Source organism: Pyrgilauda ruficollis, unplaced genomic scaffold (genome assembly GCF_017590135.1).
Source record: "Pyrgilauda ruficollis isolate IOZ18807 unplaced genomic scaffold, ASM1759013v1 scaffold27, whole genome shotgun sequence".
Classification (NCBI taxonomy): Eukaryota; Metazoa; Chordata; class Aves; order Passeriformes; family Passeridae; genus Pyrgilauda; species Pyrgilauda ruficollis.
In genome coordinates this window covers 6183900-6209024 of record NW_024524044.1, presented here as the reverse complement: position 1 = coordinate 6209024, position 25125 = coordinate 6183900, and the positions used below count along the sequence as shown (strand labels likewise).

At 38.6% G+C, this 25125-nt stretch overlaps 2 protein-coding genes across 6 annotated transcripts in view; one reads left to right on the top strand and one right to left on the bottom strand.

The window, feature by feature from the left end:
* Window positions 1-15290, top strand: part of AASS (aminoadipate-semialdehyde synthase) — a 28021-nt gene extending 12731 nt beyond the window's left edge. For all 4 annotated transcript variants that reach the window (XM_041471494.1, XM_041471493.1, XM_041471495.1 and 1 more), the window contains 11 exons: window positions 158-279; window positions 2495-2624; window positions 3492-3602; window positions 4892-5000; window positions 5384-5524; window positions 7399-7566; window positions 9707-9802; window positions 11426-11541; window positions 11700-11788; window positions 12116-12292; window positions 12733-15290. In XM_041471494.1, coding sequence (XP_041327428.1) covers window positions 158-279; window positions 2495-2624; window positions 3492-3602; window positions 4892-5000; window positions 5384-5524; window positions 7399-7566; window positions 9707-9802; window positions 11426-11541; window positions 11700-11788; window positions 12116-12292; window positions 12733-12851 — 1378 coding nt within the window. In that variant the 3' untranslated portion in view covers window positions 12852-15290. The remainder of the gene's footprint in view (window positions 1-157; window positions 280-2494; window positions 2625-3491; window positions 3603-4891; window positions 5001-5383; window positions 5525-7398; window positions 7567-9706; window positions 9803-11425; window positions 11542-11699; window positions 11789-12115; window positions 12293-12732) is intronic.
* Window positions 15291-20308: 5018 nt separating this feature from the next.
* Window positions 20309-25125, bottom strand: part of PTPRZ1 (protein tyrosine phosphatase receptor type Z1) — a 133726-nt gene continuing 128909 nt past the window's right edge. For both annotated transcript variants that reach the window (XM_041471473.1, XM_041471474.1), the window contains exons 25-29: window positions 24285-24413; window positions 22995-23141; window positions 22551-22693; window positions 21837-21972; window positions 20309-21338 (exon numbers count right to left, since the gene is read on the bottom strand). In XM_041471473.1, the coding sequence (XP_041327407.1) occupies window positions 21198-21338; window positions 21837-21972; window positions 22551-22693; window positions 22995-23141; window positions 24285-24413 (696 nt within the window). In that variant the 3' untranslated portion in view covers window positions 20309-21197. The remainder of the gene's footprint in view (window positions 21339-21836; window positions 21973-22550; window positions 22694-22994; window positions 23142-24284; window positions 24414-25125) is intronic.

The window sequence follows — 25125 nt, the reverse complement described above, 5'->3', positions numbered from 1 at the left end:
GTACTAGATAGTCCTGGATAGGGTAGCTAGGAACTTGACTCTTGGTCTGAATAGAGCTCTTGGTTTGTAGACTCACTAAAACATACTTCTTCTGTTAACCTTGGCAGCTTACAGTTTCCTTCTGTGTAATTTTAATTTTGCCTGTAACGCCTTCTAGGGAACAGGCTCAGTCACTGAAGATGGGTGATGAGAAGAGGGTTTTATTGCTTGGATCTGGCTATGTTTCTGGTCCCGTGCTTGAATATCTCACTAGAGATTCCAACATTGACATCACAGTTGGTATGTAAGAATTTGTTTTCATTACAGTATTTTGTCTTGCTGAAACATGTGGCAGAACCCTTCTCATAAATAATAAATGGATGTGGTTCTGAGAAGAGATAAAGGAAATGTTTGTTCTTATACACAGCAGAAAAGGATTTTTTAGCTTTGTGAGCATTTTGAATTTAAATAATTGATTTGAAAATGACAGCCATGTTAAAAGTTAACTGTTTGCATGTGTAACCTGTAGGGAAATTGGAAGTATTTTTCCTTGTAACCCGCTTTGGGCTCAGAATTGGTTTTGTAGATAGTCAGTCACTTTTTTGGTCTTTGGCTGTGTTTTCAGCCTCACACAACAAGAATATGAAAATGTTTTTATAGACATCTGTATGAGTTAAGTAACTGCTTTTCTTATAACAAGTGTCTTGATGGTAAAACTTCAGACCCTGGCTTTCCCATGAGCACCAAATGCCAACTTGTTTATTCCTCTGTTTTGGTTTTATCTGTAGCATATTTCAGGCTGGGCATCTCAATAATGCTTTTCTGTACCCTTAATGATGACGTTACCCTGATTCTGGGACTTCATATTTAAAACTCAGGCTCTATTGCCTTACTGCCTGAAAGATACTTTGCTGGGAAGTGGTTTCCCTTAGAACTTACAGTTTTATTGCTGTTGATTGTTGTTGCATTGATTTTTTTTTTCATCATGCTACTTTCATACTTGGCTCTTGGCTGCTTTTTCTACCCTTCATGGTGATAACCATAGTACTTTTAACCCCTGGGAAAAGATTTACTAGGAGGAAGAGGGGAAATCTAGGAAAGCTGCACCGTTGTTATGAGCACTGCCTGAGGTGGTGGAGAGGGAAGGATTACAGCAACGGGCAGTGCCCATCCCCTTGTAACTACAGAGGCTGCATCCACTCCCTGCAGTGCAGTAGCAGGAAGGGAAACCAGGTGAACTGGAAGATCTGTTTTGCCAGGCACTGAACAAACATAGCCTCTTATCTGGGTAGCTTAAAAACATGCAGTTTCTACAGCACACATGCACACAAATAGCACAGAAGGAAAGGAACATGAAGATATTACTTGTTTAATATTTTGACAGCAGGCAAGTAGGTGCAGAAAACAAAACACGCATCCAAGTGCATGTTTGGTTTCGTACTGTTAGGCTACACCACTTTAAATCCAGATGATGAAAACTTTAATTGGGAAGCCTTCATGTAATCAACTTTTTTTTTTAGTTTGAATTTGTAGATGATTTTGCTTAGCTCTTTTCCCTCAGCACAATTTGATTTGTAGGGTATAGAGAAACACCTTCTGGAAATGTTTATTTCTTGCTGACTGTGGAAACGCCATAAGGGAATAAGACCCTAACTCAGAGGCACAGATGCTTTTAATTCTCCATAACCTTGTGCCCTGCCTGCTGCCTTCTTTGACCGTTCCTTTTTCCTGGCTGTGTTCTCTGGTTTGTGCTGGCAGCATGGTGAGCTGGGAAAGGAAATTAGTCAGATGTAGCAAATACTAGTTGTGTTACCGTCGTTCTCTTTTTCAGTTCTGCTTTCCTTATAATGGTAAGTGCTGATGCCTTTTAATTGCCCAGAAGCTTGTGCCCTGTGTGCTGTCTTCTTTGGCCACTCCTTTTTTGTTCTCTCTGGCTTGTGCTGGCAGCATGGTGAGCTGGATGGGAAACCAGTCAGAAGTGGCAAATACTGGTGGTGTTATTGTGAATCTCTTTCAGTTCTGCTTTCTTTATAATGGTAGTTAAGTGAAGGCAGGCAGAGACTGGGTTTATTCCATTTAGTTATAATATGGTATTTGGGATTGGGAGGACTAACGCTGTAGGTAAATATTAAAAGTAGTCAGTTTGAACCTTTTACTCACACTTGACCTAAGCTAAACCTTAATGTGTCTATCTTTGTCATGTTAAAAATGGTGATTGATGTGAATTGGTTTTTGCTTTAAGCTATTAAGCTGTTATTGACTGTAAATAGGAATTCTGTTAAAGTGTATTGAAAGAGTTTAAAAATACTTCTTTTTAAACATGTGGTATGACGGATCGAGTAAGTTTTTCTGAACACGTTTGTTTACTAAATGTCTGATTTTTCTTCAACTGCTAGTGAAGGAAAACATGCATGCAGCTGTTTCTCTTGGGGAAATATGGCACAATTATACATGGATGTGCTTTATACTTGGCTTCATCTGTAAGTAACGGTTCATTGTTTTCATTTTAAAACAGTATCTGTCATGAAGGAGCAACTTGAACAACTGACAAAGAAGTATAGAAATGTTACTCCAGTTCATATGGATGTCCTTAAGCATGAGGAAAAGCTGTCCTCTTTGGTGAAAAAGCACGACCTTGTGATCAGGTCAGATTTCTGTGTAAAACATGATAGGCTCAACCCTAAGTCATGCTGCTCCTTTCTCCTAGCTGATTGACCTAAATCAACTCACAAACTTGTTTTCTAATGGCCAAGATGTGGGGTCATATTTGTGTATGTAAGTAGCTGTAAGTGGCTTCTGCCTTCTCATGTAGTAGGGCATCAGAACTTTAAAAGGGGTTTTGACTTCTTCAGAAGTGTTCACCAATTAGGTGGATTTCCTTGTTGATGTGAAGGGCCAGTTGCATCCACAACCTTATGTGTTCCTGGGATCAAATTTTCTTGTTCACAAGAGGAGGTAAAATTCTGGCATCTTGGTAATTTCTTCGGAATATCCCATTAAGAAAGACCTCATTCCAGATATTGATACAGGGAAGGAACTTCATAGTCCTTGCCATTTTGTCTTTTTTGCCACAGCTGTCATGAATGTTGCTTCCGTTCCATGTAGAGCGTGCTTTTCACAAAGTAGTCCACCAAGATCTTTGTAATGCAAGCTTTCTCAAGGACAGTTTTGCAGTTTTGCATCTTCTAAACCTCCAGCATGCTAGTTTAGAAGATGTCTTTGGAAAGAGGTCCGTGGTTTGTGGTTCACAGAGAAGTGTGATGCTCTCTCAAGAATGACTTCCCTATTGTTAGATGCCCTGTTCTGAGTGCATACAACAATGCTGTCCTGATAGGGTATTGTTTCACTTTCATAGGTATGGAATTGCTCAGGGCAAGGCAGGTATGACTGGTTTTTTTGAGCTGCTACTTAAGTTCTTTTGTAGGCATTGAAAAAACTTTTGAGTGTCTTTCCAGTGACAGGATAAGTCACTGGTTGAATTTTGATGTTGCATGATTCTCCTTCCTTTGTAGTTTGCTGCCTTATTCAGCACATCCTTTTGTTGCTAAGAAGTGTATTGACAACAAAGTGAACTTGGTAACAGCCAGCTACTTAACACCAGCCATGAAAGAACTTCAGGAGAGGTAGGTGTGGAAGTAGCATCTCCCTGGTGTTGCTACCTTCTTTAGTGCGTTACCCGAATATTTTTCAGTCTGTTACACCTGCAACACTTATTGTGAATTACTGCTTTCTGAATTCTTTCTGCTTCTCTTTCTGTGATGGAGGATCAAGTAACTTTCTCATAGGTGCATGTTGCAGAGTGGAGCAATGAGTGCATACCCCAACCTGGTTAGACTAATGCTGTAAATAATGGAATGTATTTTTCTGCCTGCATCATCCTATTTGATGTTAATGTGCATTTTCCTCTTCCCTCAGACCTGTTAAGATGTTTGAGCTGGGCTGATATTCAAGCTGAGTAGCTGTGGTGTCATATTCTACCAGCAAGCTTGTTTGTCATCCTTTGCCTTCCCATAATAAAAACTCATTCTTGGCTTATTGTATCTACAGTAATTTCCTCCTTCATGCTCTTCTTTTGGATACACCCACTGTATAATTTTCAAATTGGTGACAACTCTAACTAATGTTTCTATTGTCCTATTTACTATATGCTTGGAAGTTTTGAGCATGGAACTTCATCTAGGTGCTCCTTTGAGTCACAGTACTGGAAAATCAGAAGTGCATTCAAGTGAAGAGCTGTACATGCTGTGTCTTTACAAAAGATAAAACAGAAAAAGCTAGACTGGTAGAGAATCAGTGTGGCAGAAAGTGAAGGATATTTAGGGGCCTCTCCTACCATTCTTATTCAGAATATAGCATGCTCTCAGGAAAAAATATAAAAAGGGCACTTCTCATTTGTCAAAAGACAAACTGATTTTGAAAATAAAATAAATCCTTGGTTTGTGGTGATAAGTGAACTCCTTTGGGACTGTAGGCAACTATTAGGAAAAAAAACCCCAAATACTCATAATTTTGGAAAGCAGGCATTTTAGTCTCTCTTCCTTGTAGGCGCTCTTTAGGACAATTAGGACTATCTTTGTGCTGCTCTCTGCATTACTACCTTCCTGCATTATAGCACTGTCCAGGAGATTGTGGGATATGAATTGCTGGTAGAAAATTCTTTTTTCCACCAGCACCTAGGTCCAGAGAAGTAAGAGAAACAAAGGTTAGAAGGCTCTTAGATGGTTGTCACTTTTCATGTTTGAATATCTGCTTTTGTTTCTTTATTCCCACAAGCTGCAGACAGAGCCCAGAATTTACTGTGTTGGGGAAGGCTCACTGGGCAGATTGAACAGGTTTTTTTTATTCCAGATTTTGGAATAAAAGGCCAGTAATAGTGGATATTCTGATGGCTCTGTGTTTCTGTTATTTTTAGTGTAGAAGCTGCTGGTATTACAGTTGTCAGTGAAATGGGCTTGGATCCTGGTCTTGATCACATGTTGGCGATGGAATGTATTGACAAGGCGAAGGAAGTTGGTGCTACGGTAAGGCTAGCGGGTAGTGTGTAGTGCTGTCAAGGTTATGTTAGTAAAGTTGTTCTTTTAACACCATGGAGGTTTTGAGCATGTCACTGATGTGTAACAGACTCTGGACATTTTACTTTTCCTGATGCTTTGAATTTCATAGCTACTAATTCACTTGGTGAGACCATCAACTAAGATGGCCCTGCCCCGGTGTATCTTTTGGTTTCCTCTGCTTTACAGGCAGTGCCTGCAGTTTTCCCCTCCCCACTGTAGATCCTTCTCATCTAGCCCATTTGGGGGATAACAGAAATTTTAAGAACTGATGGAGATCCTGCAGGGTAGATCTCTATGCATCCTGATCAGTCTTTTCTTCACTGTTTCTTTCCTGTGGATAAATCTGACAGGTTATATCGTACACTTCTTTCTGCGGTGGCCTACCAGCTCCAGAGCACTCTGACAATCCTCTGAGGTACAAGTTCAGCTGGAGTCCACAAGGAGTGTTGCTGAATACAGTTCAGTCTGCTACGTATTTAAAAGATGGAGAGGTGAAGTAATGGGAAACATTTCATTTAAAACCAGACAAAAAACTGTGGTATTTGGCTAAGGAAGGAACTGGGACTTGTAAGATGTTGTGTTTACTTTCAAGCCAGTGGCAGTCAGTTGCCTAAGCCAGATGCTAAATCACTTAGTCCTGTGTTTGAAGCATGATGATACCTAGCTGCTGCCAGCTTAATACTTACTTACTATGTAGAAACTGATTGCCAGGAAGGAATTTATTCTAAAGACTAAAGCACTGGATTGGAGTTGATTTTTCTGGGTTCAGCATCCATTCCTGTTGGGTGTTGCTTTTGCTATTTAATTGCCCTGTCTTTGGTCCTGTGAATCAAAGGTGAGAATGCTTGTCTATCTAGTTGTGTTGATAAATCGAACAGCTTCATTTTGTACTTGCACAATGCATAGTAGAACTCTTGATTCCTTTCTCTTTTGGTGCAATATGTAGCACCAATAACCCACTGAGTGGGTTTTGTGAAATGCTTTTGGGTCTATTTTATAGAAGCTCTGTTTTGCTGTTTGTGCAGGAGTCATTAGACTTAACCTTACAAATGTCACTGCTTCTGTTTTATGTAAACATTGTAATTGATTTGTGCAAAGCTATTGCAAGCCATTATCACATTTCTGCTTTCCAGCACTATCCATTTCCACTGTCGCTTGCTCAGAGTAGTTACTGAGACTGTATTGTCAAGGAGACTGCCTTGTATAACCACTTAAAGTTTAGCTAGTTACCTAAAACTCTTTGACCTGTAAAACTTAATCTTTTATGTTTTATGACATTTTGGCGCTCTACTGTGTTTATGGAAGTAAGAAAGGAGAAATGCAGGGATTGTACATTGGATCATTATTTAAAAAGCAATGAAGTATAAGTTTCAGATGAAAAGGGTTCTTGGAAAATGTTGAAATATTTCTATTTGTAATTTGGTTCATCCATTGCTAGGAAAAATTAGATCATGCCTATGAATGAATCATGTGAGCACTAGATGAGCTTGTCAGTAAATTCTGGAATTTTTCCTCCTTGCCTCTAAATACTTATGTCTTGGACCATTGTGTAGGATTCTTTCACACACCTGTCTTGCCTGGCAAACACAACAATATCTTTTGGCATTGCTGCAGGCTTCACTGCTTTAGTATTTCTTCTATAAGTAAACCTTGTCCCTTTGCTCAGAAGTCAGAAAATGAGTTTTTATTGATGTTGCATAGCAGATCTGGGCTTTAGCTGCTTGAAGGAAACAGGATTCAGGGCTGTGGTTGGGAGTGGTAAGAGAACTAGTCACCAGTTTTGTTTTTATTTTTTTTTGTTTTCCTTCCATGGTGCTTTGTAGCTTCAAGTAAAGATACACATGGACAGTAGTTTTATATTCATGTGATATCATTTGATTTATTTTAATTTTTTTTTTTTTAAGGAGCAAACATCCATAATTTTGTTTATATCTGCTTTCTCTCGCATATAACAAACACCACACAAAACCTAAACAAGATAATAAATTATTTGACCAAAAAGCAGAGAGCTCCTGGGTAGACTCTCCCATCACACTGGTGCAGTTAGAGACATGCTCCAAAATGACATTAATGTAAGTGAAATGGGAACCTGCCATTTTAATATAAGTGCAGCAGGAATGAACTGTGTGTGTGAGAAGAACATGGCTTGTTTTAGCCCTTTGATGGCTGACACATTGCCTGCTCTTCCTGCACCAGATATGATTCAATGGCTTGGGCAACTGCTTTGTTTAGATTGGGCCTTTGTTTGCACTTGAATGCCAAATATGTTTTTCCTGTTTTTGAGCATACTTAATATTTTCTGTTCTAAAATAAGTCAAATACAACTGCACAAAAATAATATTTGCTGTTCTTTCACAAACTTTAGATTATCAATATTCCACCTGGAGGAGCGTTACTGGATTCTGTTACTCCAATGGATTTTTTCCCAGGATTAAACCTTGAAGGTTTTCCTAACAGAGACAGTACAAAATATGCTGAGCCATATGGTATTCAGACAGCTCGCACTTTGCTGAGAGGCACCTTAAGATACAAAGTAAGTTGTTGATGTTATTATTAGTAATTATTGTTCTCCTCAAGAGATGAGTGTTGTAATTTCAGTAAAAATGTGTATTTAAAACTCAGCCTTTTGTAGGTCTGCACTTGCTGTTTATGAGCTCCGCATTATCCCAGTTGAGAGACAACTGAAAGCAGTTATCTTTTTTTTTTTTTTTTAATGTAGCTTTACCTGGTGTATTTAACAGGTATTTGCTGCAAAATTGAAAAATAGTTTTATTTGTTTTAGACAGTTGGTCAGTTGTCTTGCATAGTCCGTTTCCTCTTTTTATTCTGGCTCTGTGTCTGGTGTCAGATCAGTAGAAGATTTAAAAAAATTAAGTAATTCCATTTTCTTATATTCCCATGAAAAACATAATGTAAAAATCTTACAGAAAATTATGATTTTCTATCAATATGAGAATGTTTTTCATTAAGTAACTACAAATTTTAAATTTGAGAAGCTTTATAATTTTGGTCAGCTAAGTAAAATATTAAGAGATAAATGTGTTTTCCTTCTAACTGATCAAGCCTTTTCCTTTCATTTGTTAGATGTCCAAAGCAGAATCAAAATGTTTTGATGGTTTTCTGTCAGATTTAATTTTTTTTTTTTCAATCAATATACATTAAGAAGGAATAAACCTAGAACCATATTGAAGGTTTGAAAAAGCTTTTATGGATGTTGTATTATGTTTGTTAAGGTTTATGCTAGGGTTTAAGTTATTGCTATTTGTCCATAGCCTGAGGAAGTTGTATGTCCTTTTTGTCTTAGTTCCCCTGTTGCAGCACAGCAGGATTTTTTATGTATTTCTGGGAGGGAAGCTTGCTTATATAAAGGCATGGAAGAAGAAGGAAGGCCAGTATGGGGGGAAAAGGGTTATAAATTGCAATAGCTCTGTTTCTGTCGATGTAGATACAATCTCTTTTTTCAGAAGAGATTGTAAAAATATGTGGGAGGTGTCTATCTCATAATGGAATCCTAATATGACAATATCCATTCCATTTGGTGCCTGGTAAAACTTTATACTTTTGTATGGGCTAGCACAAGGAACTGCCAAAGCGTCAGGGTGACATGCCAAGTGGATGTCAGTGTGCTGAAGAGTGCTGTTCTGTGCTTAGTGCTGTTTCCTTAACCCCACGGCAGGGCCAGCACTTTGGGCTGGGTGGTGTTGCCAGGGTTGTGGGAAGGGTTTCCATAGCTCCACCTGCGTGGTGCTGACACGCCAGCACAGGTGCTGAGCAGGACAGAAGTTAGTGTTGGCCCTTTGCACATGCTGCTGTGCTGCAGAGCAGAAGCCAGTCTGTTCACTGAGGAGGCAGTCATCTCCTAAAAGTGCCTTTCAGAGATTAAGTTTAGATGGCTAATGGAGTCAGTTTAAAAAGAGGTGTCACACAGAAGGATAGCACTCTAAGGCCATCTGAGCTGATAATCTAGTGCTCCAGATAAGGGACTCCTAATTTAATTAGTCTTCTTTCAGGGTGCTTTATTTCCTCCATTCTGCTTTTTTTATGTTTCTAGTCACTTGCATGTAAGTGCTCTCAGGCATTCAGCAGCTGTGTGGGAATGTTAATGGGATACAAACAGAAATAAGCAGAAATCAGTTGAGACTTCTTTTATTGTGCAGCCTAATGCAACCTTTGCTGTTTCTTTTAAACCGTTCTACTGCTTTGTCTGTCTGATATTCCTGAAGATAAGAAATAAGCACACAGGATTCTTACCTTTAAAAGCAGCCACACAATCCCAGTGGTGTGAAGCTGGGTGAGCAGAGTTCCTCACTGTGCTCTGTGTATTCAGTAGTTTGTTTATGGGCCAGCTGGCTGATACAACCCTGCAGTGATGGGCTGGGATTTCAACTAGTGCTGGCCAGCTGAGCCCTTTGATCTCAGCAACCAGTGGTGCTTGCCGTGGAAGAATTGATGATAGAATAAGCCATTGAAAATAAGTATTGAGAAGTGGGGAAGGGTGGAGAGGGGCTGTGGAAGACATTGCTCTGTGGCAGTAACCTCACTGGCATCAGGTTATTGTGGCTGGCTTCCCAAGGGAATAATTATGGTTATGTCTATCACTACATTCAAACCAAGCAGAAATACCTCCATTTCAAGTGATTAATATGTTTAATGGTGTTATTCTTTTATTTCAGGGATACTCTAGAACCATGGGGGGCTTTGTAAAACTAGGATTAATTAACCCAGATCCTTACCCTTTGCTAAGTTCAACTACGCCACCTCTAACCTGGGTGAGTTACTCTGCTTACTCTGCCTTCTTTCCTCTGTTTTATTGATGGTTTTCTTATTGCTAGACTTGGGTGTACTTAGCAATGAGAATCTTTTATTGCATCCCAATCTTTGATTTTTTTTCTGGAAATTAGGAAAACTTTCTTCAGTGGGAATGGAATAAGTCCTGGAACAGGTTCCCTGATAGATTCTGGAGGGTCTGACATTGGAGGCTTTCAGGCCTCAGCTAGACAAAGCCATGGCCATATGTTTATGAATTGTCTTATGTTTTGTGTTAGTCACAGTCTAGTCCTCAGTGCTCTGAGTTTGCAGTGTCCATATTGTTACTGGCTTATGAGTGTTAGTGTAAAAGTATTTTTCAGGGCATCAAGAAGTAAGAGATTGTGCATAAAGGAGTATATTATATTTTTTTCTATTGAAATTCTGTACAAAGATTTTTAGGTCTTCTGTTATGCAGCTTTTCTGTTTTGATTTTGGGTGCCTTACTTCATCTTTATCTCAGCCAAGACATGAAATGTGCTGCTGTTACATTAACAATCAATATTTTTCTCTGTAGACAGGGTATTTCATATTTCAGTATGGGGTGGAAAGAGCTGAAGAATGTCTTGAGTATTCTCAGAACAAAGAAAGAAGGTGAAGAGACCACAGTCTTGCTTGTCTCTGACTAACATATAGTATTAGGAAGATGAGCAAACTCCAGGAGTTTTTAGGTGGCCATATGGGAATTACTGTTATTTTTTTTTTCTTTATTAAAGTTTTTTTTAAATTTTGAGATAATTTTTTGTCTACTTCCAATTTTAGGGTTGATATTTTCAAGTTTCCTTTGTAAAGATGGCTGGAATTTCCAGTTCTTCTAGCCTCAATGAATAAGTATACAGTGTTATGTAATCTGTAAAAATAGCTACAAACTCATTATTCTCACTGCAAACATTTTTCAGTGATGTTTTTACATCTTTATCTACTCTGTCAGGGAAGTAGAAGAGAAAGGCTAACATGAGCTTGTCGACTCTGCAGTTCTTGCTTATTTCATATCTTGCTCATAATTCTTTTCATTGTCCACATTGCTGTGGATGAAGCAAGCAATAATTAGCATCTAAGTGACACAAAACAGCCTTCAGATATGCACCAGTATCATGAGAAATCTCTTTGGTAACACTCACAGGATTGCCAGAGCCTTGTTCATCTTATTGGTCTGTTTCCTTCCTTTTGAAAGGGACATTCTCCATTTCTAGACCAACTGAAAGATATCCTATCTCTAAATTTTCTCTCTGTCAGTCTCCAGGTGGCTTCTCTGTCATCCTAATATTCTCCTAGTGTTCCTTGTTTATGCAGTTTCTATGTTCTTTCTTTGCTGCCAGAGGAAGGGATAAGACTAAAAGACGGGGGAAAGCAGTAGAGGGGGTACAAAGAACTGGGGTACAAAGTCTTTTAGGAAAAGATAAACCCTATTTTCACCTGTTGTGATTAAAATTCTCAAACTTTCTCACTTTCCCAGTACACATAAGCTGTCTTCTCTGAAGTCCTGGATTTTAACTTATCTTAGAGTAGCTGGTTCTCAAAACCTTGATTGAGATGGAGTGCGAACAGACGTCAGGCCTTCACAAACCTTTTTTGTTTTCAAACAGAAAGAGCTCATGTGCAAACTGGTTGGAATTAAGTCACCTGCTGAGCACCATGTTCTTAAAGAAGCTGTATTTAGCAAACTGGAGAAGGACAAAAGCCAGCTGGAAGCAGTGGAATGGTAAAGTTTAAAAATGAAAAAAAAAAATAATTGCAATTCTAGCCATTTTGGTTCATGTTAACACTGTTAAACTGGTATGCTGAACAACTGGAAATTAAAAAAATGAGATGAAACTGCTGATGGGCAATGATGTAAGTCTTCCTCATTTCTTCTGCCAGGTTAGGTTTATTGGGAGATGAACCAGTTCCAGCAGCAGATTCCATTGTAGGGGCTCTTGCAAAGCACATGGAGATGAAGCTGCCCTTTGGTATGTGAAAAATTCTTTTTCATGGGTTTGAATGGAACACGGCAATATCTTTTATAAGCCTTAATTGGATTAGTTTGCTCACCTTCATTAATAAACCTTCATGATAGGTTTTTTAATGTATTGTGATGTTCCCTACTTCCCAAATTTATCCTTTTCTTTCCTGTTACACTTTTAGTTTGATCTTAGTGTTCTGTCCTCCTTAATAGTCGTTGCCTTCAGTCACTTCCCTGATATACATGCTGTGTGTGTAGTGCCTGGCTATTCAGGAACCTCATCTGGATGTGACTGAAATACAAGTAATGAACAGTTGGTGTGGTTTTCTCTTAGGCACTGGAGAGAGAGATATGATTGTTATGAGAAGTGAAATAGGTCTCAGGCATCCTTCTGGCCATTTGGAAGACAAATTCATTGATCTGGTTGTCTATGGGGATAACAAAGGATATTCTGCAATGGCCAAAACAGTAGGATACCCTGCAGCTATTGCTGCTAAAATGGTTCTAGATGGTAAGTGGCTATTCCAACTTCAGTAACAGTATTTCAATCCTCTTTATCTTCCTGCCTGTAGAAAGTAAATATATAGTGTCTCTTAAGTATATTTATGTGTATTTCTTTTCATTTGTCAGACACTTCCTTTCTTCTTTATAGGAATTTTTAATCTGCATGTTTGGATGTTCAGACATTCAGTGACAACTTTTAATTTACTGCTTAATCCTCAAAGATTTTTAAGTAATTTAATATTAAATGTTACACTAGACAAAACCTTTAGTATGGTAAATTATAATTGATTATGTGACAGGGCTGAATGACTCAGCAGTTCCCTGCACCTTCATCTGGCTGTGTCCGGCACAGCAACCCCCACAAAAACCCCACTGTGAAGCTACCAAAGCTTTCTCAAATAAACCTGGTAGAGCACTAACACTGTTTTTTTAATGCCTTTATTTCAGGTGAAATAACTGCCAAAGGCATGGTCATACCTTTGACAAAGAATGTTTATGGGCCAATACTTGAACGTGTTCGGGCAGAAGGCATTATGTACAGTACTCGCAGCATTATCAAACAGTAACTGAAAGCAGTGGATTTAATCAGGATTTGGCTTTTTTTGGTTCCCCCACCTCCCCTTTTAGAATCTCAGTTTGGACCAGCTAAAGGGAGCACCTGCCATTTCATATGCAAATGTTGCCTTCTGTAAAACCTGCCACCAGGCTTGATGTGGAAACTTGATACTCACAGACTGTGATATTTTCCTCTTAAAATTGTTAAGCTTTCATGTACATGTTTCAGCATCAATCAGATCTTTCCTTATATCTTTTCTAAAATATCTCAGAAGGCTTTTGATTTTTGTTATTAGAGTTCATCTTCTAAGTTTATAGGGTTATTATTGTGACAAATTTGAGCTGAAAGAAAAATCTATTAGTGGATTATTTTGTGGTGGAAAAGTCTGGGTAAGGAACTCCATTGATGAAGTCTGATTGTTTATGTGGTAAAAATTATTTTTCAGAAAATGGAGATGGACATGGTACTTAAATTTTAAGTCTGGTTGTTCCTTTCACTTTAGCAGTGTTCTTGAATGTTTTCACAATAACAATATGCAAAAAATAGTTTAGAAATTATGCACTACTAGCAAATAAGATCCTGTTAAATCTTGAAAATGTTCACTTCTTAAATATTTGAAACCTAGGTCTTAATATTTTTCATCACTTTATAATGAATGTAAATTGAAATTAATTGGAGGAGGAAGGACATTTAAAGCAAACTTCCCCCCATAACCTTTCTTGTTACAGAGTGGAAGCTGGTTGCAATATATTGAAATACCTGCTGTTACGTATTGCCTTGTGCTGTGGAGAGAGCACATAAACATTTAGCTCTGCAGCTACGAAGGGCAGTCTGAAATACAACACAGTTACTGTGCTTAGAAGATGCTCCAAATGACATGTTTACTCTTCCCACTTACACTGCGTGCCTCATCCAGGTTAAGTACTGTTACAAAGGGAATACATTGTGTAGTACATGCAGCTTTGAAATGCACTAGGTTTAGAGGTTTAAATTGTCACTTTTTGAGTTACCTTCTGTTCTTCTGCTGCCATGGGTTTGAAGCGGTCACTTGGGAAGCTATGCCTGTTACTCAGTACCGTGTCACTTGAGCCTGATGGAGTTTGCCAGCTCATTTGCTGCTGAGTGCTGTGCTGTCAGATGTGTCAGCCCTGCTCTAGCTGCAGTTTAGCCACATCAGTCCACAACTGAACTTCAGCCCAAGTGCAGCTTCTCTGTAACATAGTACCAGTTGCATCCTTTTGTTTCAGGGCTGCTTCTCTGGCTTTTGCTTAGGGATTTCTACACTACCTTGCAACTCTAAGCATGGCTTAGACTTCACCAGTCAGGTCTGTGAGGTGTAATGCTGTGGGCAGGTTGTATTTGCACTGCTACCTGTGCACCTGCCTAGAGCTTCCATTTTCTAAAGCTGAATACTGATGCAGGAAGCTGTGTGCTTTCAGCTTTGCTCACAAACGCACTTTGTGATAAACGCCTTTTCCTTCCTGACAACCAGTGCTATTATCACAGTTCAGAGAGGCTGGAATTCCAGGTGTTGTTTTGCATGGTAGGAAAAGCAGCCAAAACAATAATTCAAGTTTTGATCTTCAGGTTTTGCTACTCAGGATTTGGATTTTCTCTGTGCAGATGCAATGAAGAAGCAACTGCTAGGGAGTTAGGTGAAAGGAGCCAAAGGGAGAAGGGAGAATGAAGGGCAGGCAACATCAAATATCTGTTACTGTGAAAGAGAAGGACTTTTTCTACTGAACCAATGCTTTTGTACTGTAATGTCAAATTTGGATTCTGTTACAGTTCTATGCATATATCACACAAAATCCTGTCTCCACCAAGTTCTTCTGCTTCTCACTGACCTTACAGGCTGTTTGTTGGTCTCTTGTCTGGCTGGTAGATGCAGCTGGGTGAGGATGGAGCCTGCAGTGATGTTCTGCTCTCTGCTGCCTCCTCCTTCTCCAGTAGATTAATGGTCTACAACTAAGGGTTAACTTCTACTTGTACCTGCTGGTCCCTTCCAGTCCAGTGCTTGGTGAGACCAGGATTTTACTTGAGAATTCTCTGTCCCCTCCCTTATATACACAACCCACAAATACACAACCGTGGAGTTGTTCCTCTGTATATATGCATGCGCTGTACTTGCTTTTCTGCCTTGAAATTGCAGTATGGGATAAAAATCAGATTTTTTTTACAAATATCTAATATTTTTGGAGCACTAAAGAATGAGAACTGCAGTATTTTCATCAAGAAACACTGCTACTATTTTTGACACATTTTATTGGAATATATTTCTAATTCCCAGTGCAATGCTGCATTTTGTTTTCTATGTTTAGACTCAAATGAATTTGTTGCTCATCTTTTTGTATGAAGATTATACTTCTCAGTTCTCTTTGCATATTACTGGAAAGATAATTGTATCTTATATATGAGATTGCTTGAAAAATAAATCTGAACTCCTCTGTTTTGTTGTCATGTTGTCTTTACAGTCTAATAATAGGATGTACCCGAATGGGATTTTGTTTTTCACATAGATGGTTACATTGAAAGGATGCCTACACATGGACTTTTCTATGTGCATGAAATACCTCTGCATCCTTCTTGCTAGACTCACAGGAGAAGACTCTTCAAGGATTGTTTAAACATTGTCATCTATATATTTATATACATATATATATATGCAGATATATAGGTATATCTGTATCTAGATAATTTTCAGCTATAATCCTAAGAGATCTTTTTTTCCCCAGGACGTTTTGATCTTGGGCACAAGGACAACTACCAAAGTGCTAAGCTACAGAACAGTAGATGTGTGATACCTCCCTGTGCCCCAGGAAAGTAGGGAACCTTGGTGTCTCACAGCCTGTCTCAGCTTGAGGACCTTGCTCAGCTGAGCACATGGCTTCTGCTATCACTGTCTGTGCTGAAAGGCTTTTAAACTCTTTGTCCATATCAGGCTTCAAGGAACAGATTGTTTCACTGTGTGTCTCATTTTTTCATTTTGGAATTTATGCTAATGCCAGATCTTCATGACATGTAAGATCACAATTTCTTTTTGAGATGGAGGTGCTTGAGCCCCATTACACTCAGACTGACTTCTTTGCCTCTGTGTTTCTCACTCTCTCAGCCCCAGATTTTCCTACAGGTGAGAATTATATCCCTTGGAGGGACTGGAGTACAAAGTGACACTGCTGGAAAAGGGTGTAAGCTCATAGCAAAATAGCTGTTTATTATAGCTGGGAGGGAAAAAAATGGGCTCTAGTGGTTGTGATTAGGCTGGAAAACTAAGAAGACAGAGAGAAAGACAGAGAGAAAAAAGAAATTTAGCTGTGAGTGTCTAGCAAAATTTATCAAGGCAAATCAGACCATCTCAAATATATTCCTACTAAACTACTGTGTACAGGTTGTGACTTTCCAGAAACAAAGAAACTAATTCCATTAGCCATAAGAATTCCATTCCATAAGAGGGTTCCCCCCCCGACTTGTTTTGGCTTCAAAAAGAAAGAATGCAATTTGAAGTGGAGAGGAGTCAGACACGATGTGGCCAAATATTGTGAGAGACACTTCTCTTCCTTCTTGTGCCTTTGAAACCCTAATCCACCAAAGCACAAACCTGTGCGAAGTGGATGGTCAGACATGGGCCTTGCTGCAGTGAAGTAGTGAAAACTAAGGCTGTAACCTATGATACCTCAGACCTAGGACAGCAGTGGGGCCTTTGTGTCTGTTTTTAATCCCAACAAGACAATATTGCTCCTCTCCTCCTCAGCTGTGCTTTGTTTATACTTCAGAATGAGAGAAAAAGGAGTTTAACTTTGCTAAATTAATCTTGAAGTAAGCATTTACCACAGAGAATTTCAACCTGTCTGAAATTACTCACATTATCCTCGGACATAGCAAAGAATTGTAAAGCCAGGTAAAGCATTGTGATAAAACATTGCTAACTAGTTTTGTCAACTGATTTTTGAAGTCCAATGATTTTTTGAAGCCTTTAGCTGATTTGTTGTTGTACTGATAGTGGTGAGTTTTTATGAATTTGGTTCACCACTTCTGATCCTTGAAAAGCTTTTCCATAGGTATTAAATCTCCACATCACAATCACTAAAAAGTTGATGATAGGAAATTACTTGTTTCCTTTTTTTTTTTTAAACTCTCAACTCTTCTATGATTCTGAGGACTAATCAAGTTTTCCCTGTCACACGACTTACAGCTTTGTGAAGAAAAAAGCTTAACCTGATGTTGTTTATTAATATCTTACTTTTTGCCAGAGATACATAACATCTTCTCCACACTTGACCCAGTTTGAATAGGCAGTCTATATGTCTTTTGAGTCTGTGGCTTGGATTATAAGAAAAAAATTAATTAGAATATGGCCTTTGTCTGAGAGAGGAACTGACACGCATTTATTAAAATCTATAATCCATCACAGTTGAAGATTATAGAAGATTTTTTATGATTCTTATTTTTTTTCTAGATCAGAACCAATATGTGTGAGTAAAGAGATTATCTTAAGCACTTATGTTTTAAATAACTTGTCAGCATGCTAAGATGATGAATGTGATTACAAACATCTCTGAAAGAAACTTTGAATGACAGCTTGGATTACAATTTTAAAATGTCTGCAAAAAATTTAGGTTGAAAGGAACAGTTATGTCAAGATGGGATTTTAGAAAGGAGGATTCCTTTTTGGTTTTTGATCCATAGATGCTTGAAAAAACAACAGAATTAATTGGTCAAAAAATTACTTTGTATATACAACTATATCAAACTGTAAATGCATTAGCAGAAGGTAACTTCATGCTTGTTATTTGGTATGTCAGGCAACAAGCCAGTTTTCCAGAAGAAAAGGCCGAATAAGTAGCACGTGAGATGCTAATGTGGTGAAGTGCAGAAGTATAGTATCTGCTAATAAGGTTATGGAATATGGTTTGCAATTGGCCATAAAATCACAATTAACCTTTCTGGTATGTGCACCCCTAGAGATTAGGATATCAAAAATTTTTTCTTTAATTTTTGAATAAGAAGGGGGAAGAGCATAATATTGCTGTCCTTGTAGCCATATGTGCAAATGGAGTCTGTCAGCAAATCTGAGTGCTTTAGAAGAAACAGTAAGCAACCCTCAGGACACCTGAGAAAGAAAATAATCAATTTTGCAAAGCACAACCATTACACAACTTTGTACGCATCAAATTTGTGTCTGAACACTGTGAAAAATGTATATGTGTAAAGCTTTAAAAAAGTGCATCATTTGGGGCAATGTACCTATTATGTACATTTTAAACTCCTGTCAACCCCTAAACTCTGCAATTTAAAATAGTTCTAAATCCTATTTGTTCACAGCACTTAACTCCACAAGTTATACATTGCATTTTTGCTTGCACTTAGAAGTCCTATCTCAGTCCTGTTCTTCCTGAACTTCAGAATTACCAATTATGCAACCATAGCAAGAACCACAGGATTAAAAAACAAAAAATAAGTGTAAAGGCTGAATAAAGACATTTTAGTCCAGGAAAGTAGGTTCCCTCTGAATTATTTAATGAACTAATTATATCTTTGAACTAAATAAATGAATACTTGTATCTGCAGGCTCGTGGCTGGCACCCCTGGCCTAAGGCTGAGCTACCTGCAGAGATCCTGAGAAACTTGCTGGAGAGAGCAAGAATGAGCAGCTGACAGGAGTTAGGAAGAGTGCCATGAAGTCTTGTGGTGCTACACAGGCAGCTCATGGGAAGCTATGTGAGGGAAGGCCAAGCTCTGGGGGAGACCTTTTGGAAAGAAAAGCTTGTGAGCTAAGAAGTACCAGGGAAGTTGATAACACCATTGTGGCTGAGATGATCTAAGTAGCAGCATCTGACATTTCACATTTGGGTATGGGGTGGCAACCTACTCATGAAAGTAATTAGTTAAGAACTTTTTTACCTGCAAAGAGATAGACAAAGTTGGAGAAACAGAAGCACTAAGGAGAACAGGGAAGCAATAGGCACAGGAATAAGGAGAGAAGAGGGGTAAAATGTGCTTGCATGTGTATGTGCTGGCTGCTGGCCAGTACCTTCACCCATTCATGCCCTGTGTCTGACCATGGCCCTCTGTCCTGCCCCCTTCTTAAATCCTAGTCCTGTTCTCTGTGTCATGAATCCTATTTCTACCATCCTGTGTGTGTGTATGCACGTGTGTCTCCGTGTGTGGAACATGTGCACTGCACATTCCCTGGCTGGGTCTGCACAGGGCCATTGGGCTGACAGGGCAATCATCCTGCATGCAGCTCTGGTGGATGGGGAAAGGGAAACCTCCAGAGTCCTGGCTAAAATGGATTCAACACTCCATAACCTCTGTGACTGCACTGCTGTGTCTATAAACAGAAGTGGTCACTACTATTCTAACACAGTTTTATAAACACCTCTATGTTACACGGTCTAGATGACCTTCAGTAGTCCCTTCCAACCTTACACCGTCCCTGTGATTTGGTGATACATTATTTTGTCTATATGATTATTTTTTTTGTAATAAAAGAGGATAAGAACATAAAAATACCTCCTTCACTGCTAGCTATTTTGACATTCTGTGACAGTCTGTCTCCTTGTCTAGGACCTTCATGCTCATTTCATGTATCAATAGTATGAGGATTCTTTAAAGATTCTGCTGTTTAGATTCCTCTAAATCTAAATTTATTTTGGCTTTGTTGCAGCTCCACCTCTCCTCAATCCCACACTGCTGAGGGGTCTAGATCTATCTGCTGACACAAGGAACTCCCTTACACATGCCTTCTCTAGGAATCGGTCAACTAACATCTTCAAGGCTCACATCAAGGCCTGTCTTTTGCCATGCTTAGTTTTCATCTCAGATAGGGTCCATTATTTTCTGTGCATTCTACTCCAGGACAGTATTTCTGCTTTCAATATTTCTAAATATATAAAGTGAGAAAATAGTTGGTGGTTGGTCTTGCTGCCCACACTTGTTTTAAATGAACATTTTACTCCAGGCTCCTCCAGCCCCTCGGTGGCACAGCCTTCAGTACAATCAGTATCTTTTCTTGCCAGTTCTGAAGGTTACAGAAAATGACTGAGGTCAATTTGAAACATTTTGGTTCTGTTCTTGCAGACTGTTCGCTTTACTGCTCCCAAAGTTTGGCTGCTGCTTTGCCAAAGGAGGCAGCAAAGGGCTCAGCAGCTGAATGAATGATCTGAAGCCAAGCCAGCACAGAGGTGTCTTGGGAGGGGGCCAGCTGAGAAAATTGGGACACCTGGGACAGCCAGACTGGGAGATGTGGGAGGAAATGCTAAAAAAGGAGCTAATGTGGACACTGTAGGTATGGGTAGGAGCAGAGATTATAAAACATAAAAGTTTTCTATAAATGTCTCCTGAACTCGTGGATTCCATAGGAAGAGCAGCTGTCTGCAGATCAGCCTTAAGTCCTTGTTCTTGTAAGTAAAATCTCTCCTGCATGACAGTGCAGACTGTTTACGTGGAAGACTACTACGCACAGACTGGAATATTTATATTTATTTTTGCAATACCAGGGTAAAAACAATTTAACAATGCCAAGTACAGTGTTAGTCTCATAAAAAGTTTTCATTTCAAAACAAATGATTTCTAGTTCCCACAAAAAGTTAAAATCACATGCAGCTATATGAAGGTAAATTGCTTAAGATGCACAATTGTATATTCAGAAGACTTTGTTAAAGTAAAAACATACTGACTACATCATTTTAACAAGGCAATTACACAGAACTAGAAAACCGACTCTGTAGTAAAATATAAAAATCTACAATTATAAATATAAATTTGGTCCATGGATCACTACAGAAGTAGCAGTATTTACAGTAAGTATCAGATTACTATTCTAAATGTCTAATTGAAGTCTTAAAATGTTGAATGTTATGTAGAACAGTATCTTATTTACATTCTACTATATTAAAAGTTGCATTTCTAGCAAATGTAAATTGTTATAAATACAGCGAATAAACCAAATACTAAACCCATGACATGTTTGTAATTGAGAATTCCCTAACATCTATAAATATGGTAATTTTAAGTTAAAAGTAAAGCCAGATAAATCAAAAAACCTAATACTGAAAAAACATACCACAATTCAATTATTAGAAACACTGTAAAAGTCAATCAAGTTAGTCCAGCTGTAACAATGTATTACAAGAAATCTTTCAAGAAAAGGCACACATTGTTAATGATAAAAGTTCCACAGTAAAGTTGTAGATAACAGAAATGACTTGGTTTGAGCAATGGTTGGGGTCTGATTTTATATATAGTGACTGGACAGATCTTCCCCACCCAAAGTATAAAACTGAAAATAATAATGGTAAACTCCAGGTGTGATTGGTGTGATGCTGTGATGTGTATGTTTGATTTGATGTGCTAATTAAACTAAGGATTCTAAACTTTCAGCTGCATTTCCATCAGGTAAAGCTGAGCCATTACTGTCCATAGATGCTGAAGGGTTTTCTTCTTGTCTTGTGCTGACAAGGCTGAGAATAGCTTTGTACAGAAACTGGTACTGTTCCTGGAGGAGAAAAGAGGGTACACTCAGGATGTTGGCAGAAATAGTTATCTTGTGGCACTGTTGCTCAAAATTATTTAACAGCTGATGTGACAGTCTGTAAAGTACTGTGCTCCAGAATTTTTCGTGTTACTTAGCAGCTTTATTATTTTCTGATTAACGGCTCCCCCTGCACACAATGTAAAGCACAACAATAGGGAGCACAGTAAAGGTAGGGGAGAAAACTGTATTTTAAAATAAATCTTATATGCTAACTCTGACCCTTGTTAAAGTCAATTGCAAATATGGGGACAGGGTTAGAGTTACTATTTGTCTGTTGGCTTTTTTCTCATTTATGTCCTCTGAATTCTTTCCAGGAAGATTTCTTTTTCTACAGCACCTCTGGAAGACAGTTTTGATTAATTCACGCAGAAACTAAGATGCAAAATAGTTCAGTAATGTTGCCCTAAGATCTAATGTCACACATAGGGGAACAAAATGCACATTTTGCTTATTACTTACAATGTCTGTAAAGATTCCAGGCCTCATCAAATTTATCATCTTTGCTACATGGTAAACATCCACTGAATTCTCATTTTCCAGTTGATGCATCAGAGTTGTTAATGCACAGAAAGTGCCTGCTGTGACCCCTCCATGCCTTTGTAAAGTAAAACAAAACAAAACAAAACTCTAGAAACTGGGCCAGGTTTTACAGCTGGAAAAAATACAAATTCTGGGGCAAACTGGTAAGATGAATCTCTGTCATGTGATATTTACGATATCTTAAACAGGTCTACCCAGCACTGGCTTAAAATAACTTTCACAGCACCTAGCTACAACTTCATAGAATTATTTCTCTTTAATCCTCTAATAACCAAATGCTGAAGGCTTTGGGTCCTTCAGTGTTTCAACATTTTGTTATTTTTGCCATTATTGAAAATCTGGAGAACAGTATGGTGCCTCATCTAAACAGTTATTTCTTTCAGTAAAAGGCAATGAAATCTTAACTGGCTTCCCCTCTAGTGACCTACCTGATAACCATCTAGAGTATCAAAATGATAAAACTGAAATGAAGTATGATACAGTAAAAATGTTTCTCTTGTTGATGCAGCTGGAACAGAAGCATCACCACTACTGTTAAGTGCAGACTTTGTGCCTTGTTTCAGCTGCTTTCACACAGTGAAAGGATGGTTCTACAGAAAAACATCAAAACAAACAGAAAAGTGCAGTTCTTACTCATCATGTACAATCATGGGCCCATCACGGTTGGAAGCTTCCTCTTTGATGATGCTGATCAGTTCAAAAGTTTTACTAATGGGACTATCAGGATTTGGCCACTTTGGACACTGAAAATGCCTCACTTCAAGTACATAGTCATCCTAAATGATTAAAAACAAACAAACAAAAAAAACCCATAAATCAATTTTGTAAAAGATTGACTTTCTTTATTCTTTTCCTTCGCTTTGTTCCAGCTCCAGCCTCCAGATGCAGAACCCCACTGCTGTGAGGTTGGGCTACCTTATTTGCTATGTCATCATACTACCCTATAGACATTACTCCCTCCATGGATGTTTCTAGGGCGTGGATATTTTATCAGTAATTTAGCATGGAAAATGCAAAAAACGTGGGCATTACCTTTAAAAAATCAAGTCCTGAGTTATATGTTTATGACAGTGTTACCTGTGTAGCTTCTAAAATAAAGTCTTGGATTATGAGTTTCTCCTCGTTAGACAGACACTTGTGTTCTTCAGCAATCATAGTGACTTTGAAACTCTCACAGTTTATAGGCTCATCTTTGTTTGGCCAGTACACAAATTCATCTTCAGCCTCCAGGAAAAAAACCCAAAATTGGAGTAATAAAAATAAACAATGTTAAAATACAATAATACAAATTAAAATATAAAAATACAAATAATCTTAAAATATGAAATCCAACATAATAAATAATGTGTCACATATAATCATTCAAGCCATCTAGATTTAAATTGACAAATCAAATTTTGAGTGGGATAACAATGGCAAAGTGATGGTTTTCAGACACCTCTGTAGTGGTCAATGTGCCCTGTGGACCTACATAGCAATGAACCTGCAGCGCTGCATAGTGCCACACATCCAGCCTGGCCTTTGGGTTGTGCTGTGCTGTACGTAGCTCATGGTCATGTGATAAATTTAGCTGGTGTGTTCTAATGAGTGTGTGGTCTTGGGATTATCTGAAAGTGCAGAAAAAAGTTCATGGGAGCATCCTTTCTGTCTGACAGTAGAAATGAAAAGAGTTTTTTATTTTTAAGAAAATCCTATAATAGTTTAAATAACCAAAATGGCCAGATGGATAGGGAATCCTCCTTGTCGTGTGTCCTGCCTGCCTGCCACCTGGGACGGTGGGCTGGCTTGCAGTTGTGGATGCAGAGCTCAGAGAGGCCATGGCTGTGTGCTGGGCGGGTACCACCGCTGCCTGGTGAAGCTGCCAGGGCTTCAGCGCCCTTACGTCCTCCTGCCCGAACTGAGGCCCCATGCCCTGTGTGCCCCCCTGCTGGCAGTGCTCCTGGCCACTCCTGTGTGAGGAATGCTTGGCCACTGGTGCTCCTGGCCCTGCCCAGGTCCCACCAGCTGCTGCTGTGAGAAACGACCTCACACTTTTGCCCTTAGCTAATAATGACTAAGAAGCCATAATGCAACTGAAAAGTCGTGGAGCAAAAACTAACCTTGCATAATGGTTGCTTCTGCTGTTTGCCTCCTCGTATAAATTATAGAGGACTGATTCAATACATTTTCATTCCAATCACAATCTGCCTAGGCAAGGATTTCTAGATTTCAGCTAGATGACTTCAGGATTTTACACTCCGCTTGGTATTATTAATTTTAACTGTTTTTTGCAGAATCCAAGACATTTTCTCATATCCTGCATATTCCAAAATGGTAATACTAATAAAATTCATACATAAATTCGTAACAATCAACCACAGAACTCACCATGTTCTGACTATCAGGAAGCATGACTATTAACTGGGCATTATGGTCCCATATCATTCTCCAGAAATCCTTGATAGTGTGCAGTAAGGGATGCTGAGTAATAATGAATTCATTACTTTGATAATAACCCTGCCAAAAAAAAAAAAAAAAGTACAGATTTGGAATTGCTTCCCAAGTATTAATGCTTAAAGGAAGCTCCTAGTGGACAGAGTGAGAACACAGAAAATGCATTGCACACTTGTTCCTTTTTTTAGCTTCCTGCAAATATTAGAAAAATATAAAACTTGGGCGTAAATATTTTCCATGTGAAAATAATAGATTCAATTGCATTGAAAAAAATATTAAGACTTAAAAATTTGATAAAAAAGGAGAAAAGAGATCAGAGAAGACTCAAACAGCCAAGTCAGAATAAAAATATTTTATCCTCATTCCAGAGGAGCTGACTACCTAACCAAATAAAAGAATACTTGAAAGATCTGCAAAAATCCCAAGCAGTTTCTTAATTTGTACAGATAGATCAGTCTCTTACCATGAAATGAAAGAGAGTTCCTATGCAGTAATGCACCTAAAAGGTCATTTTCTAATATAAAAGGTCAGAGATTTGCCATCTCTTCTTTATTTTCTAAATAAAAGGTCATTTTCTAATACCACAGCTCAGAGATTTGCCATCTCTTCCCTGAATGTCCAGGAGGCATTTAGTCCTCCCTCTCAGCTATTCAAGAGGGAAAGAGTTGAAGAAAATCCAGAAAGCAAAAAGATAATGGAAAGCTGATGAACTATGTAATCTTAGGCTATGCCACCTGCAAAGGCACTCTAAGATGAGCAAGTAGGAAGACAAACA